Source organism: Alligator mississippiensis, chromosome 2 (assembly GCF_030867095.1).
Source record: "Alligator mississippiensis isolate rAllMis1 chromosome 2, rAllMis1, whole genome shotgun sequence".
Lineage (NCBI taxonomy): Eukaryota > Metazoa > Chordata > Crocodylia > Alligatoridae > Alligator > Alligator mississippiensis.
Window position 1 is genome coordinate 14,886,201 of NC_081825.1, and position 18,359 is coordinate 14,904,559.

Sequence of the window (18,359 nt, forward strand, 5' to 3'; positions counted from 1 at the left end):
TGCTGCCTGGCTGGGGCAGGGCGCCAGGCTTGGGGGTGCTTCCCTGTCCAGGATCGGCCTCCCTGCACACTGGGCATAGTGCAAGCAGGACAGAGCTGTCCCTGGTGCAAGGGCCTGGCTGCGGGAACCTGCTGGACCCTGGGAACAGCTATCACGTCTGCCCCAACCTGCCTGGGCCCCAGCCTTTCCCACCCATAGCTCCCCTCAAGGGGCCAGGGCCGGGACTGGCACTAGACAGAGCTGCTGCACTGAAGGCTCCCAGCCAGCTTGGCCCCGAGCACCGGCTGCAGCGGCTGTTCCCAGAGCCTGGGGAACAGTCTGTGGCTGCGGCTCCCACTCGCACTGTACCCGACACGCACAGAGGCCAAGCGGGGAACCCTCTGAGCCCAGAGCCCTGCCCCAACCAGGCAACACACCTTCACGGGCAGGGTGGTTGTGCCCCATCCCTGTGGAGCTGCGCGGGGCGGCTAGGCTCCACCTCCGGTGCTGCTGTGTCCCGCCGCTGTGGCTCGAGTCTGCGGAGCCCTGGGGCAGCCCCCACTCCCTGCCTGACACCCGCTCTCCGGCTGCAGCCTTCCCAAGGGCCTGGGCAGGCCAGCTTGCCTGCGGTGACTCCCTGGTGCCTCCTGCTTCTCTCTCCCTCTCTTCCCCCTCATCACAGCATGCTTAACAAGAAAAAATAAATTCACAAGTACAAGTATATGAAGTTTTATTTATTGTCACCAGGTTTACAATTTTTAGAAAACCTGGTATTTACTGTTAAAAAAAAAAGCAACATTTATGCTTATTAACTGTATTAAATATGCAATTCATTCTGCCATGTACCCCCCTCAGTTTTGTTTTTGTGGCATGCCAGCACTTTGGCACCTTACAAGGTAGACATTATGGTTTTTTTGGCACTCTGGCCAAAAAACATTGCCTGCCCCTTGTGTAGGTAGTGTGTCCTGTATTTAGCTGATGGAGACCTGAAGACAAAACCCAAACTGGACAGATAAAGTACATGTCATGGCTTTCAGATGCATCCTGATTAGGAGGAACCTGTACAGAGACTTCCATGCAACTTCTATGAAATTAGTTATATGCCTGTTTGGTTGTATGATGAATGTATAGCTTAGTTTGCAACTATTTTTTCTCTTAAAGGTTACGAGAGATCCTCATGATAGCCAGTGCAAACATTAAAACACCAATGATGAGTGTGCCTGTGCTCAATACTAAGAAAGCTCAAAAGAGGGTGAAAAGACTTAAGAAACAGCTTACAAGAGTGTACCTAGCTGATGTAAGTCTCCATTATGTATATTCTTTGACTTTCCAGCCTTTTCACCTTTTTTAAAAGATTACATCTGCTGATATCAGGCTGAGATTAGCCACTGAACTTCTCTTGTATCCTTGAGTGAGCTTGAGACAGGTTGAATGGGGAGGAGGGATGAATGTCTAGAAATTGATGTTTGGAGTCTGAGGTCCTTTCATGACTTATTCCTTATGAATTTATAGTTGGGGAATTATGCAAGATGCAAGGATTTTTTGGTATGATATCTTTTATTGGACTGGCTGTATTGTTGGGATAAAGTTAGACAAGTTTTGATTACAAAGCATTTTTATTTAGGTCTGAGGAGACCTAAAGAGACACCATCTCAAGAGAGAAATAAAAAAAGCACATCCAAAATCCTTGCCTCCCACTTAACTCTGAATAATTAGAGCATTGAAAAGGGGTTTTGTTTTAACTATGTCTATATAAGGCATATTAGCTTGAATAAGAGCTTTGTCATAGCCAAAAGGCTGGCTTACGGCTAGAAGGAAAGGGTGAGGGTTTATAGCAGTGTATCAATGATGAGGGAGAGGTGCAAGATCTCTGAAGCAGCCTGCCTTAACCTTGCCACCAGTTCATTTAGTGAATCTCCAGATTTTCAGATTCCTTTCATATCTTCATCCTTTAGGAAATGAGTTAATCTTATTTGTGTTTGACATGTATTTTAGGGACTAGTTGTTTTTCTAAGGGCTTTCCAAAGCTCCTAGGGTTTGCTTTGCTGGGAAGGAGGGAAGTGTGTAGCACCTGGGAGAATATGGAGCCTGATTATTAAAATCTGATCTCTTTTTTTTTATATCACCTTCTTCCACCTGGTTCCTGTGCAGTGTTGCATGTCCTGCCTTCTGACCGAGGAAGGAGGAAAGCCAAGTGTAGCTATGTGCCGAGTGGCTTGACCTGTTCCATGACCCTTAGAAACTGCCCATCCATTGGGAGGCGTGTGTGTGGGGGGGATTCTGTGAGTCATCAGAGGGAACAGGGAAGATGCTCAAGTTTTTTTTCTCAAAGGATACCAGTGCTTATGCTCATCACTGGGGCTAAGTGAGCTACAGGAAATGATGTACCACGGTAGTAGTTCCCTGCATGCTTGTGTAGGGTAGGAAGCATTAGCACAGGGTGTATATGCAACTCCTGTGTCTCCTATGAAATGAAACCCTGGGGAGGGGTTGAAATGCGTCAGGTCTTGGGACTGAACTCACTCCTGTTCTAGGTCTTGCAGAACATTGAAATTGAGGAGTCTCTGTGCATAGAGGGCAGACAGAGCAAGCATCGTCGCTACCAAATCAGATTTCACTTCCTGCCACGTGAAAGCTATCGGGAGGAGAAGTGTGTGAAGCCAAGGGATATCTTACACTTCATGGAGACCCGGTGAGTCCATTTTGAAATCCCTTCAGGGCTCAATCTTCAGACTCTGTAAGAAGAGTGAATGATGAGTCATCCTGGTCTGCTCTCCACTGCTGCTCATGACTCCTAGTTTGATGCAGTCATGAAAGGGTTGTTGCTGTGAACATCCATGCAGCTTTTCACAGGCAGTTGAAAGGATTTGAGGAATGGCTGATGAGATCTGCAGACTTGTCACAATACCTAGTTACAGGCTGTATCAAAATTTCCCCCTCTTCTCCACTGACATCTCCAAAGAACAGTCTGCATCATCAACTCACCTTGGCATGGTTTGTGTTGGCTGTTGCCAACAGAATCCTTGAGTTGTAAAGTATCTCATGACTGTCCAAATATGAACTTTGTCCAGCTGATGATATTCTGGGATAGGCTGTTTTTTCAGTAGTTGTTTTCAGATCTGTGTGGCTAACAGCACATTGTTTTGTCAATGAGACTCACCCCTTTCATCACCCCTTTCATAGATTTCACATATGTAGTGAAAAAACCCCCAAAGGGAACCACGCCACATTTATTTTTGAAAGCTGCTTTTGTTTTGCCTGAGGATGAAGACTTCATCCTCAGTTCTGCATTCTTTGCTCTTTTCTCAGTCTGTTAGTTTGGACTGAGGTCACTTTCTTTAAAATTCTTGTGTGTACACACTGTGAAAAAATGTGACTATGATAATAAGTTGATAGCACTGAAGGTCTCTCTTCTGCCACTTCTCTGTTTACAGCACTGTTTTTACTGAGGGCTGAGCTAATTGATTAAAGTTTTAGACACGTAGCTGTCTATAAATAATTGAAACAATGCCAGCCTTATGTTTTAAAGAGGAGTAGGGCGAATGGCTGAATAACTTGTCCCATCCTAAAAGTCCTATTAAATCCACTGAGAAATTTGTCCTCCCTTTCTGAATTTTACTGACTTTCTGAACAGAACATGTGCATCTTTGGGTTTCCTGGAACACAGTTGTGATACTGCAGAGTTCGAGGGGTTTTGCATTCCATTATCTTCCAGGTTATTTAAAATCATGCTTGAAACAGTTAAAAGGAAGAGTACAAAGATGGCATCTTTCACTGCAGTCAACACTCGGAAGGTGACTCAGAGGGATCTAGATAGAGATGATGGAGCAACCCAAGCAAACCAGGTAGGAAGAAATGAGGCAGGTGCTTGGAAAACGCATTTTACGGGGCGGGGATTCAATTCTCTTGTACCTTTTAAGGATCAGATTTTTCAAAAGAGCTCAGCATGTTGTTACATTTTAATAATTACACTACCATTTGCCACGTGGAGTGTTATAAGTATCCAAATACCACATAAACAGTGTGCTCTGTGTCCCTATAATTACTTTCTAAAGATTCTTCCACAGCAGGTTTACTGCCAGGGGTCTGGGTTAGACCCAGACTACCCAGTATGACCTTCCCTGAGAGCAGTGTCTAGCATGGAAATGAAAAGTAAAGTGTGGAAGATCCTACTTTGCTGAACTCCATATACTTCAGGATTCTGCTCACTGAAAATGCCTTATTGTCTTGAGTTCCAGCGCTGGTTGCTGTCGCCCTGCTTTTAGAATGAGGCATTGCCCAGGACAAGAATTGAAATACAGCCTTGACAGTCTTATTTGTACTGGTTCCCTAGGTACAGGATGATAACGAAGCTGAGGCTGAAGAAGAAGGGAGGCCTGTGGATGGTGAAGCTGAAGAAGGGGATGCTGATGCTACAGATGCAAAGCAGAAGGAAAAGCAGGAAGAAGAGGTAATGAGTTTGGGGTAAATTTGGAGGGCTGCTGAGTACCTGGAACACTCTGGTCCTTGCAAAAGCTGGTCGGGGCTTCCATCAAAACAAACTGCCTGATAAAAATGAGAAAGAAACTGCACACTTGTGTTTCTGTTTCCTCTTCCACTTCATGTCTGGCTGGGAGTGCAAGTGCTCACTGTGAGAATTGGTCCATTGGGCCTGCCTTGCCCAGCATCAATGATTAATTGCACTTTGGTCAGTCTAGTCACCAACTTTGGGGCAGTTGGGATCTGCATGATAGACAGATCCCCACCACCTCCCACCCACTGTGTGGGCAGCCTAGCTCCCACCTGTTCTCAGCACCTTGTCATGTGTGCAGCCCATTCTCCTTCTTCCTCCCTCCTCTCCCCCAGCCCGCCTAGCTGGGTTGCCTGTACTCCCTTTTTTTGCTGCACATACACCTCAGGCACTCCAGCCCCATCCTGGTCACTAGGGCTGGAGCAGCTGTGGGGAGACAAATGAAAGGAGAGCAGGAGCCCACGGGCCGCATGCTAACCCTTTGAGTGTTGCTTGCAGCTCATGGGGAGAGAGACTAAGGTTGGAACATGCTGACAAATAAGGGGGAGAGAGACTAAGATTGAAAAGGACCTGAAAGATCATCTAGTCTAATTCTTTGTACAGCTGCAGGATGCAAAAAATTGCTAAACTCCCTAGGCATCCCCTGGCATGGGTGCTGGAGTGTGACATGCAAAGGCATTTTGCATGTTGAGACAGGTGGTGGGATAGGGGCCGGGACTTCACTGCTACAACACGGATTGGGCCCCTTGCGGCTCCCCTGCTGTCTGCCCCTGGCAACTCAATATCTTACAAATCGAGATTGCGGGTGTTTTGGGCACTCAGCCCAAAAATGTTGCTGACCCATGGTCTAGTCTATTCTCTGATGATTCAGGAATGAGGCTTCTGGTGGGCAGGCTTTATTCTCTCTGTATTTCAGCCAAAAATTAACTTTCAGAATTCTGTCTTATTGCTTTTACTTATCCTGCTACAGCACTAAATACATTTGCTCCTGGGTGATTTGTACTGAATGTTCTGTACGACAGATTATATGATTTTAAAAAGTGGGTGGCCACCATTTTAGCACAAGGGTGAGCAGTTAAAATATAGGGAGTTCCTTTAGCATCTATCATCAAAACACTGGATTCTCCCCAGGATCCTTGAGGAAACAGCCACCTTTTGCCTGGTTGTGTTATGATGTGTTATTTATGCAGCCTGAAGTTTAACTTGGAACATGTTAACAAATCCTTTCATAACTGCAAAGGAACTGAAACTAAAATAAATCTGTTGTATCACCGTCTTTTTTAAAAATAAGTAAACCAGCATTTTTCAGTGAGTTAAAAGTGAGAAAGGTTACACGAACCTGTCAGGGAGTTCATTTCCACAGTGAGGAATTTGGGGGAATAAAACTGCATACCAAGGAGCTTTGAAGACCTTTGCATTTAGTTGAGGTTATAAGTACGAGCTTGTGTTTTTTTTTCTGCAGGTTGATTATGAGAGTGAGGAAGAGGTGAATGAGGAAAATGGTGATGAAAATTCAGAAGATGAAGAAGGTCCCTCGCTTGATGATAAAAGGACTGAGGAGTCTGAAGAAGGTTCAAATGTATTATACCATGAGGAGGATTCTCAATTTTCTTCCTCTAGTTCCCTGTCTAAGAAAGAGAAAACACCCACACAAAATGCATCGGTAGAGCTAAGAGTCAGTTCTGTAGTAAGCAGTCATCCCTCCATAGAGAATTACGTATACGATGTTGAAAATGAGCTCTGGTGTGAGGTAAGAGGCTGGTGATGGGAAATATTTTGTGTGAAGATTATAAAATGACAGTGCAGAGCTTCCATAATAAATAGTCTTCCTCAGCGAAATGGTGCCGTTTTTATATCAGCATCCCCTTATAAACTATGCAGATGTGATGCCTATTGCAGCTCAAGGATGTAAGCAGACTTTCTGCCACAGAATTTTAAATTCTTGGAGACTTTGGGACTTCCTAAAGGTGACTGACCAAGTTTTCATTCTTAATTGCACCTTTTGAATTAATAGGCAGCTCTCTAGCTGCTTGACCATATGAGGTGAAAAGGCAAATGTGCCACGGCAAACTATCTGGATGCTCAGTGCAGGAGGACAAGAAATTGGGAAGCACTAGGTTTGTATATGTGCAAAAAAGGAATCCTGCGTAATCCTCCAAAGAACAAAGTAGGATGCATGTTGATTGAGTTGGGAGGAGAGCTAGCTGAATTTTTTTCTTTCCACAAATAGTGAATTTGCCAGAAACTGAAGCTTCATGGGGACAGAAACTATGAATTTGGGGACTCAGTTGATCTGAAAAAGGTGCAAGGAGGTACATTTCAGGAATTCCAAAGTATCTCAATTGTGACATTTTCCAGAGGATGTTTTGGCACTTTTTAAAAAAAAATCAACCTAGGATGTTAAGGGTTGACTAACCTCGAAAAATATTCCCCAGAATATCTTGTTTCTGGACAAATAAAATGTTTCTTATTAGCCAGAAATGAAACATTATGATTTTGTTGTACCAAAAAGGAAAAAAAAAAAGCGTATTTGTTCAACTTGAACTGCATTTCCTTCCAATTTGGTTTGGATTGGATTGTTTCTTTTTTATACTGTTTTTTTGGAAGTGGTATGAAGATCTGTACATTTCTTAACGTATGGAGATTAAGATAAATATATTTGATTCTAGTGACTTTTTACCTTGAGAAAAAATGCCCTGGTGGTTGAAGCAAATGCTAAGTCTTCTTGCCTCCTCACAGTCAGCCTAATGTTGTCCTGATTTCTTTCCTAGGTTTCACTGAAGCTTCCTCTGACAAAGGCATACTTTGATCTCTCCTCCTTCCTGGAGTCACTTATGCAAAATACAGTCGTCCATGAGACAAAGGGGATCACGCGATGTTTCTTAAATGAAAGCACCAACAAGAAAGGAGAGAGAGAGCTTATTTTGAACACTGAAGGAATAAACCTCTCTGAACTGTTTAAATATTCTGATGTATGTATTGTTATCCTCGAGACTTCAATGGTGTAATGTTTGATAGAGGAAAATAGTGGGAGGTGGGAAACTATTCCTTTCTTGGCCCCCTATGCATATTCAGTTGGAGTTGGGCACCTGTTAGCCCTTTTGAGCCTCGAGCTAGTTCAAAATGTTTGCGCAGTGCCTTTCTCAAGTGTACGTTGTCATGTTCCTGTCACATCAGATGGGCTTTTGTGCAGAAACATGGAGTATCGTCTTACGAAGATAATGGCAGATAAATCCACACCATGCTTGTAACTGTTTCTGCAGATGTTATTTGAGGGAGTTCTTCCATGTAAATGAATTTCAGTAGTTACAGATGAATAGATCTGTTATGCCGTCCAGGCCTTCTCTCCACAAGTACAGGGTTGTTTCAGATAGCATGTTCTGTAGTGCTTTGTCTCAGAATTTTAAAGGGCCCGTACATGATTCCACATTTCAGTGGGTCTCATAGTTGGGATCTTCCCCTCTTTTCTTGCTTAATTTCAGTCCTTTATTCCTGCTGATATAAATGACGCTGCGGTCAGTTGCCTTGGGTATAGGATCACTTACACATTCTTCCCCACAGTTAATGCTGTGCCAGATTTTATTAACTTCAGCTGATTTATGTTGGGGCTGTTTGAGCTAAAGCAGGAAACAAAGGAACATTATCTTTGTTTAGGGGAAGTGGGAAAATACACAACTATATCGCTAACTTACTTAAGCTGGTTTTGTGCCTCCAGGTTTTGGACTTAAGCAGGCTTTATTCCAATGACATTCATGCAATGGCTAAAACTTACGGAATCGAGGCTGCCCTGAGGGTGATTGAAAAGGAAATTAAAGATGTATTTGCCGTGTATGGTAAGATGCTTTTTTTAGATCAACTGTTGTTTGGTTTCATGGTTCATTCGATTTTCATCAAGATGGAAAAATGTATACAGTATTATCTTAAATAGCTTAAAAAAGAGCAGTATACAAGACCAAAAGGCACAAGCCACAGTACTGTATCGTGTGTAAGAGATACAATACTGTATTAAATTGAGTTTAAAGAGAGACCATGTCTTACTATGCACTACAGCCAGTGAAAAGATGGAATGCCACATTTTGGATTGCTGGCTGGTGAATACCTTTGCAGTCATTGTTCACCAAGATTCCCATTTCTAGTACTGCTGGACTTTCTTTATAGATGTCAGAGCTGATGAGTATCTGGTAGAGGCTGTGAGCAAGTTTCATCACGTTGCACAAATGCTGAGTTGTACATCTACAGCCATAAAGTCTGCAAGTTCCCCTGCAGGTCCAGAAAGGTCTGAATTAGCAAAGCCAAATTGACTCCAGTGCCCAATTTACCATGTGAGGTGCAAAGGGGTTCAACACTGGAGGAGATGGACTTGAAATGAGTTCTCAGATTCTGGCTGAACAAAGATGATGCAGAGATTACTGTTTGTTTTCAAATATACTCCTACTCCAAAAGACTTGGCACACATAGTAAAAGTCATGCATAACTGAAGCTTTATTGACATTTTAGTTTCTCTGTTAAGATGAGGTCTTGCAGCCTTGATTTTGCAGAGATTAGGTTTTGCCAGTATGGAAAGGAACAAGCATGACTTTTGCTAGTGACCTTACCTGTATCAGACCACATTGATTAGACTCTAGGGGTTTACCTTGCTGATGGATCTTTTGGGTCTTAGCCTCTTCATGCTCTAATGATCCCTCTTCCTGTGTTGTCAGGTATCGTGGTGAACCCCCGGCACCTTTCTCTTGTGGCAGATTACATGTGTTTTGAAGGTGTTTATAAAGCACTGAATCGCTATGGAATACAGTCCAGCTCCTCACCACTGCAGCAGATGACATTTGAAACCAGCTACAAATTCTTAAAGGAAGCAACAATGATGGGTAAATGGTTTTATTTGATTTACAGGTCTGCTGCATCTGCTTGACTTCGATTCTTATAACTCTTTTATAGTGAGAGGTGTATAATTGTTTTTAAAAGCTTTAATGGCTCGCACTTTTTAATGAAGCCCTTGTGAAGCTGGCATTCTGTATACATACATATGTATATATAGATAGATATAGCTATAGAGAGAGATGCATATAGCTTAAGCATTCATGGGCTGAAGCTCATAAGGGCACCTTATAGACAAATGAAAGGAACTTTTATATATGTCTATATATAGAGGTCTTTAAATTAGGTTCCATAGAGTGTGATGATCAAAACCCTCCAGTGACAAAGCACACTGTCTACAGGGGAAAGGACTTGAAGAAGCAACTTAAATCTAGGAAAGGGCCAGAAATCTACATCACTGCAACAAGTGGTGCAAAAGGGAAACAAGTAGGTCAAAGTGCAAAATATGTCTGATGCATGTATACATATACAAGAAGTGTGGGGAATAAGCAAGATGAGCTGGAAGCTGAAGCCGGTGAAAAGGGCTGTAAACTGATTGCTGTTACAGAGAATTGGTGAGACAGCTCTTACCACTGGAACGTCAACATCAGGGGTTACACTTTGTTTCAGGATAGGGTTGGGAGAAAAGGTTACAGTGTTGTCCTGTATGTCAGAAATGCATAGGCTTGCTCCCTGGTTCAGGAGGAAGATGACAGCAAAACAGAATGCATTTGGGTGAAGATGAAAGATGCAGCACAGATATAATGGTGGGGATTTATCATAAGCCATCAAATAAGGAAGTGGGCATGCATGAGGCACACTTCAAGCAGGTGCCAAATCTATCCAAAAGTTATGGGATGGTACTGATGGGAGACTTCAGTTTTCAAGGCATCTGCTGGAAGAAAAAAGCAGCCAAACATAAAATGTCAAGCCAGTTCCTGTCTTGTGTGGAGGACAACTTTCTGTTCCAGAAAGTGGAGGGTACAACTAGGGGATCATCTCTTTTGAATCTTGTCTTGAGCAACAGGACAGAACTGGTGGAAGATGTGACGGTGGTCAGTAACTTGTGACGAAACAATTGTGATATGATAGAATTCCGGATCCTGAGATAGGGAGAACATGAGGTCAGCAAAATTAGGATGCTAGGTTTAAAAAAAATGGATTTCATTTGACTCAAGGAGTTAATAGACATGATGTTGCAGAAGAGTAGACTGAAGGCTAAAGGCACCCAGGAGGGCTGGGAGCTTTTAAAGGGGCACAGTATTGGAAGCCCAACAAGAAACTGTTCTGACACAATGGAAGCACACAAAGAATGGCAAGAGACCAATGTGGCTTCACAAGGAGCTTCTAAAACACCTCAAATCCAGAGCATACAAGGAATGAGAGAATGGGCAGGTCACCAAGGACGCCTATCAGGAAATAGCAAGAATTGCAGGGGCAAAATCAGGAAGGGAAAGAAGAAGCTGCACCTGGCAAAGGAGGTTAAGGACAACAAGAAGGAGTTCTGTAAGTCTGTTGGGCAGAAAAGGAGGACCAAGGAAGGTGTGGGTCCTCTGTTAACAAATCTGGGGGAACTCCTAATCAAAGATGCAAAGAAGGCAGATATGCTGAACAGCTACTTTGCCTCAGCCGTCACAAAAAATTAAGCTGCAGTCTTGCACCTAATAAGGACTATCTGGATAAGGAAGGGGACATGTTGAGAGAGGAGATTTAAAAAAAAGGAAACTGTTAGAGAGCTTGTGTTGGGTCTGAATGAATTTAAGTCAGCAGGGTCAGATGAACTGCATCTCAGAGCCCTTGGCAATAATCTTCGTGAAGTCGTGGGAGACAGGTCAGACACCAACGCAGTGCTTTTCTTTTAAAAAAGGCGAAAGGGAGGATCAGGGGAGCTACAGACTGGTTAGTCTCACTTCAGTACCTGGGAAGTTACTGTGGCATATCCTAAAGAAGGCCGTTTGCAAGCATGTGGAGAAGGAAAGACTCATAAGTAGCCAACATGGATTTTTTGAAAAGCAAATTACGTCAAACAAACTTTATCTCTTTCTTTATCAAAGTAACTGCTTGGGTGGATGGAGGGAATGCTGTGGATATAGTGTATCTGGACTTCAGCAAGGCTTATGATAAGGTCCCACATTACCTTCTCTTAAACAAACTGGAGAAATGTGGCCTGGATATAACTACTACAAGGTGAACAGATAACCACAAGCAAAGGGTAATAATTAACAGGTCCATATCAAAATGGCAGGAGGTTTTGAGTGGAATTCCACAGGAGTCTGTCATGGGCCCAGTGCTATTCAACGTATTCATAATTTGGATGCTGGCATAAAAAGCTTCTTGAACAAGTTTGCAGACAATGCAAGGCTGGAAAGGACTGCAAACATGTTGGAGGATACGAGCACAATTCAGAAGGATATTGACAGATTGGAAAGTTGGGCTAGAGCCAACAAGATGAATTTTAATGTGGACAAATGCAAGATACTACAGCTTGGGAGGAATATCAAAAACACATGCACACAATGGGTGACACCTGGCTGGATGGCAATGCTGTGGAAGAGGATTTGGAAGCCTTGGTAGATCACAGACTTGGTATGAGTCTGCAGTGTGATGCAGCCACACAAAAGGTGAAGATGGCTTTGGGAGGTATCAGCAGAAGTATTGGGTGCAAGACATGGGAGGTGATAGTGCCTCTACATGGCACTGGTTAGGTCTCATCTGAAGTAGTGTGTGGAGTTCTGGGATCCACATTTTAAAAAGGACATGGAAAAGTTAAGTGAGGGTCCAAAGGCAAGCAACAAAGACGATTAGGTGCTTGGAAAACAAGTCATATAAAAAAAGCTGAAGGAGCAGGTTGCACAAAGGCACTTCAGAGGGGACATGATGGCAGTCTTCAGATACTTGAAGGGCTGCCATAAAGAAGAGGGAGAGCACCTTTTCTTCTTTGCTACAGAGAGGAGAGCATGGGGCAATGGCTTGAAGTTGCAGCAAAGTAAGTTTAGAGTGGATATCCAGAAAAACTTCTTCATTGTGAGAATTGTGAGGCAGTGGAATAGACTGACTGCCCCAGGAAGTTGTGGACTCTCCATCACTGGAGGTGTTTAAGAAGAGGTCGGACAGGATTGGCTGGGGATGATCTAGCCATAGCGATGCCTATGTTATACTGTGGGTATTTCCCATGCATATGGGCTTTGCCCATTGCCTGTGCTGCCCTCTCTTTTCCCTTCCCCCCATGTGCTCTATTTGCTACATGTGTCAGGGTGTTTTTAAGGCTCCCGCAGAGGGGTTTGGTGTTAGGTACAGTCAAGTCTGGGGACTTCAACTGGGGTGTACCAATATCCCCGCTGGGACCAATGAATCGGAGGTTCTTGGCTCGAGAGACCTGCCCCTCTACTCAGGGTTAGACCGATTGCTGTATTTGGGGTCAGGAATTAATTTTATCCCATAGTCAGATTGGTACAGAATGTGAGGGTTTTTGCCCTCTTTTATATTGGGAGCGTAGCCCTCTACCCAGGATCTCTTGAGCATATATTGACAGCATTTCATAGAAGCAGGATGTTGGCTGCCATGGTTCACCTGCTTTACCTGTGGCAGGTTAGGATGTTACGTCTGTGTTGTGCCAGGGCTGAGGGTAGTCTTATGTAGAGTTTTAGATGATGGTTTTTATGGAATGGTTTTGATAGGGATGATCCTGCCTCTGGCAGAGAGTTGAACTAGATGACCTCTGTAGGTCCCGTCCTGCCCTACTTTGATTCTATATATCTGGGGTATCTATTTATATATTTATATCTACCTTGATTAGATAGATGTATATAGATATCTATATAACTAGCTATAACTAATATACTATAGCTATAAATATACTGTGGTTTGTCTATAAGGTGCATATCTATCCTATCTTCTGCCTTAAAAGGCTCCAGGTAAATTGGGATGTCTAGTTCTAATAAGGCTCTGTCAGCTGAAATCAAGCCAATGTCCACGTGATGTATTTTATGAGGTCTGTGAAATTTTGGGGGGACCAGATAAGCTTCCTCTATATGCAATTGAAGATTGAGTCTTTCATCTTGGTTGTACACAGCATTAAAATTCTCATCCAGACCTTTCTCACATGTCTATATTGTAATCTCCTCCCCTTTGACCTGGACTGCAGTAGTCCTGCATTCAAATAGTTTCAGAATTTGATTGGGATGGTTCTGTTTGTGCACCTCTTCACTATTTTTTCATTCACGGCTGCAAACATAAGCTGCATGTTGAGATATCTGGTTAAGGCCCTTAGGAGTTTGGTCTCTCCTGTCTAGCTGCTCTGTCTCATTGCTCTTAGTCAGACCTTCATTTTGCCAGCATTCAGCACACGTCAGTCAGCTCCTCTCTCAGGCTCTTCTTTGCTGTTTTCCACGCTACCCCGGGTGGACAGAAGAAACTCCCCAACTCAGTTTCTTTAGCCACAGCCTTAATTGCCTTCTGCCCTAGCACAAACGCTCCTAATACTGAATCAGCTTTCTTGCCAGTGTATTGTTGCTTTCCAAGCTGAATTTTTTTTTTTCAAAGTGCGTATGCCTCTTAACAGTTGCCTGTCTAGCGTGAACATGTAAAAGGTCTAAATGTTTGCAAAAGGGGATTACATTGAAAAGAGGAGTCTGCATTTACATTGCATTACAGTTGGATTTAGAAAGGAGTCAAGGTTCCTGCCAAGGGAAACTTAATCTTGTTTATTCATGGTGTTACTTGTGTAAAGACGGGAAATGCTGAGAGACAAAAGGGCACTAGGGATCATTTAAAAAGCTCTACAGTGGTTAGGAGTGAAGAGAAGTAGAGAGACTTAGCAGCAGCATCAAGAAGGAAATTGGAACCATAATGTGGATTCGTGGTTTCTAAATCTAATTTGTTTTAATGCAGCTGAAAACTGGACAATCTCTTAATGAATTGGTTGAAATCCAAGAAGACTGCACAATGTATGGCATAAGCAGACACTGCAGAGGTGCCATCTCACTGTCATGGGTAATTGGAAGGACCTGAGTGACTTCCAAGCCTGCTGTACCCTTTATGCCCTCAGTAGGGTTGGCACAGAGACCGCTAGGACATAGGTGTGGTTTCAACAGACATAGTTGGCCAAAAGAATCCAATTCTGAATGCACAGAGCACATGCACTTTAGAAATTAGGTCTGTGCAAACAGTTGCTTGAAGAACAGCTCTGCTTTGTTAGCCTCACATGAGCCAACGGAATGGTTATGACTGTCTTGCGTTATAATCTAACAAAGGGTCATTATTTTTCACTGATAAATATCAGAGGCAGCTCTTGTACAGAAGTCGATGAGATCAGAACACCAGGCATCATGCACTGTTCCTAGCACTTTCAATATTCCTCAACTAAGAATAGAAAGTTACATGTATTTCATGTAATTCTTTCTTTCTTATAGAATGAAAGATGCACCAGAGTTTACTGCAAGCTCAAACACATTTTATGTGTGTCCATAGGAACAGCAGTAAACATCAGTTATCACAGAACTCAGCTTGTCAAATGAAGCGTGGATAAAGAACAGCCTGCCTGCCTGTAAAGCCAAAACGAAAAATATAATTAATGAAAGCAAAACGATGGTCTGGTGTGTAATCGTGGAGAACTTAGACTTATGTGGCACTGTTCTGCTATGATAGAGAGCCACCAAATCAAAGGCATTTGATGTCTTTCCTGTGAAAAGTGCTTTTCAAATCTAGCCAAGAAATGAAAAATCCACCTCAACCGGATTCATTCTCCAAAAGAGAAGGGCCTTCACAGGAAGGTGCTTCTATTTTCATCTGGCTTCTGTCCATCCTTTAAAAAAAAAAAAAAAAAATCTTGTAGGAAGCCTGAACTAATGCTCACTTTAAGAATCCTTTGTGGATTATCTTTTCATGCCAGTTTCAAAGGGGGTAGTTAAGCTGATTATAAAAACTCTGAGCCAGTATACCTTCACTAGTGGTATTCTGACTCCAGGAGTCCCTTCACTGGAGACAGCTAAGTCCTGCTGTAACAGAGGCAAAGTCCAAAGAGAATGAAACCTACAGTCTTTTGTGACATATTTAATTTGAAAAGCAGGTGGCACACAGCAGGTGGCATTGTCTTTGTGAGGTGCCATGTCTGACCTGGTTCTTCTGCTTTAAGCAAAGTAAATGTCTAGCTTATTAGCATTTTTTTAAATAGAAACTTCTGTTAGACCTGTCCTAATCTGATTTGTGTTGAATTCTGATTTAGGTGCCCACGATGAACTGAGATCTCCTTCTGCTTGCCTTGTGGTTGGAAAAGTTGTCAAAGGAGGGACTGGTTTGTTTGACCTCAAGCAACCTCTTACATAGAGTTTGGCCTCTTCGTTTTAAAGGATTTATATTTAAACGTGTTTTATCATAGTTGTCTGTGTGGCCTTTGCTGAATGTCAAGACAATGAAAGTTTGCCCAAGTCCTCTGACTGTGCAGTGTGGCAGTGTAGAAGAATTGTATATGGTTATATGCAGTTCATTTTTCCTCCTCTCAGCTGAGTTGGTAACCTTAATGTATGAGACAGTTCAGCTCTAAAATGTTTGTACCTAAAAGTCTCCTGTGTTTAGGAACAATCAAAAAGAAAATATTGATGTATGCCAAAGAGAAAAGAACAAAAGAGTGTGCATCTTATTAGGAGCCAGAGATAATATTTGCCACACAAGTCAAAGGAGAGCCTGCTCACCTACTTATCCTATTTTGGTAGGATAAATTATAGCTTGTGTGGTATCTCCAGGTTGTTTTGATAGCTCTGTCCCCTGGAAGTTTTACCTAACATTATTTGAATTGACCTGGGATAGATCTGCAAGTGTTCCTAGACAGTACAGTGTTAAACTGGAATTAAGCTTCCTTCCTAGAGGCACATGTTATTCTTTTATTGCGTTTGTATGATACTTTCATAATTGTTTAAAGATTTATAGGCACCTTTTCCTCTCCTGCTTTCCCCTCACATTAAGAAGAAAGTGTCTGCGACGCAGCAGATTCTCTGGCTAGTATCCAGGATTGTCCCCAGCAGAAAAGACCTCTGTTCAACATTAAATTTCTTTTTCAATTACAATTTCTCTGTGCAACAGATGCAAAATGAACTTCTGTCAATGCAGCTATACAAAGGGGTATGTAAGAATTTTGTAAAGCAGAGTTTAAATTTCTATTTTGGTTTAACATTTGTTCTGAATAAGGAAGAATCTATAATAAATTATATCAAGACTGATGTTGGGGGAAAAAAACCCCGTGTGTGGTTGTCCTATTTTGTGGAAGGTGGAAATTCTAACATTATAGGAGATTTTATCTCCTAGCAGACTGATGCAGGAAGGCTGGCCTGCCTGACACCAAGTGCCACATTACCAGTGGACATGTGCTTTCATTTATGTGATTTTGATTTATGGATGGGGTGTGTGATATTTGCCTGGATTTGGATTCTCCCTGAAGTGACCTGAATTTATTTGGAACTTGAATGATGCAGAATGTGTGATAACCCCATAGGCTACAGCTGGCTTTCAGATATTCTTTGCGGGTACTGCTGTGCTAATGCAGGACTGTCAGTACTAGCTTGAGCAATTCGGTATGAGCTGATTTTTAGTGGGCCAGCACTACAAAGGGTTAGAGCATGAAAGTAACTAAGATTCTGCAGTCCTTTCCTGTGTCCTCTTGACCTGTTTCCTTCCTCCCCCTCCTGCCCTTTGGTCTCAGCTCTGCAGACTCAGCATTCAGAGGCAATGTAATGTGAATTGTTCTGAAGCCTGGTAAATCTGCTAGTTCAGCAAGCCTCCTCTTTTTATATATACCTCATAAGAAAGGTCTCATGGACTGCTCTGCCCTCCTAGCATACACACTACATGTCTCTCAAAATGTTTAATTATGTAAATAACCAGGAAACAGTGCAAGTGCTACCATTTCAGAATCCACACGAGCAAACAAACCGAGTGGCGGCTGTTTTGATCTCAGCCTAGAATTAAACCTGCACTGCACAACTCTGCTTTTGCTAAAACACACCAGCAGAAAGCACACACACAGCACTTTAATGAGGGGGTAGTCTCTCTCATCCTTATTCTGTCCTACAGGCATTGCCTGGTTGCTCCTGAATATGATTCTCCCAAACAGAGTCTTGGAAAAGTGATCCATCCAAGTGTTTATAGGACTTCCACAGTAAAGTATCTAGAGCTTTTGGCTTATGCCCATGTGCTGGAAGAATGAACCGGTTTGACCTGAAGTTGTGGACCAGCATGGAGTTATAGTAAACTTGTAGCAATGAAGACTTGCAAGTATAATTCTCTTTAGCTCCAGGTGTTATCAGAGATTTTATTCACACTTTACATGGAGGAATTTGAACTCACAAATACTAGATGTGAACATGAACTTATTCTCCCATCAGCCCTGTGTTGCCTGAGGAAGTCTGGAACAACAATGTGGATGCCCTTTTGCCTGCTTGGTGCTTCCACTTAAAGGTCCCAAGATTGTTCATCAGAGCTCTACCTCCCTACATCCATAAGGCATGGCAGCCAGACCACATGCCGTGCCACAATAATGCGCTTATTATCTTCTGCTTGATCTGGAATGAGTCCATTTTTTAAACACAAAAGCAATAACCCTTCCCATTCTTTAAAAAAAATAAAACATCAAAACTAGAGGTGCACTGATACTTTGGACCCATATCGTATCAGCACCATATAAAGAAAATTGACATCAGCAATCGGCTTTTTTGATGGATGTGGCCAATAATGTTGCCAATAAATGTCATGTGCATGTGTGCAGCTGCAGCATGTACACAACCAGGAATGCAGCCCGGCAGCTTGGAGAGCAGCATCTGGCTGGTAAGTCCGTTGAGGGAGGGAGCAGCAGACCAAGGACCCTGCAGTGAGGCAGGGTGTGGGGCTGGGGCAGGGGCAGGTACTGCACGGCTGGGCATGGGACGGAGCTGCAGTTTGTCCGGGGGGTAGCTCCCACTGCTGCCTGCACCCTGGGAGGGCATGGGGGGGGGGAGTGAGCTCCCCAGATTTGTATGCTGGGTGAAGG

The 18,359-nt window shown here is 43.0% G+C and overlaps 1 protein-coding gene across 1 annotated transcript in view; it reads left to right on the forward strand.

Moving 5' to 3' along the window:
* Positions 1 to 16,557, forward strand: part of POLR1A (RNA polymerase I subunit A) — a 64,581-nt gene extending 48,024 nt beyond the window's left edge. The window contains exons 26-34 of the mRNA XM_006271487.3: positions 1,141 to 1,276; positions 2,514 to 2,671; positions 3,695 to 3,824; positions 4,313 to 4,429; positions 5,952 to 6,239; positions 7,261 to 7,461; positions 8,205 to 8,322; positions 9,190 to 9,354; positions 15,567 to 16,557. Coding sequence (XP_006271549.1) covers positions 1,141 to 1,276; positions 2,514 to 2,671; positions 3,695 to 3,824; positions 4,313 to 4,429; positions 5,952 to 6,239; positions 7,261 to 7,461; positions 8,205 to 8,322; positions 9,190 to 9,354; positions 15,567 to 15,667 — 1,414 coding nt within the window. The 3' untranslated portion in view covers positions 15,668 to 16,557. The remainder of the gene's footprint in view (positions 1 to 1,140; positions 1,277 to 2,513; positions 2,672 to 3,694; positions 3,825 to 4,312; positions 4,430 to 5,951; positions 6,240 to 7,260; positions 7,462 to 8,204; positions 8,323 to 9,189; positions 9,355 to 15,566) is intronic.
* The last annotated feature ends 1,802 nt before the right edge of the window (positions 16,558 to 18,359 follow it).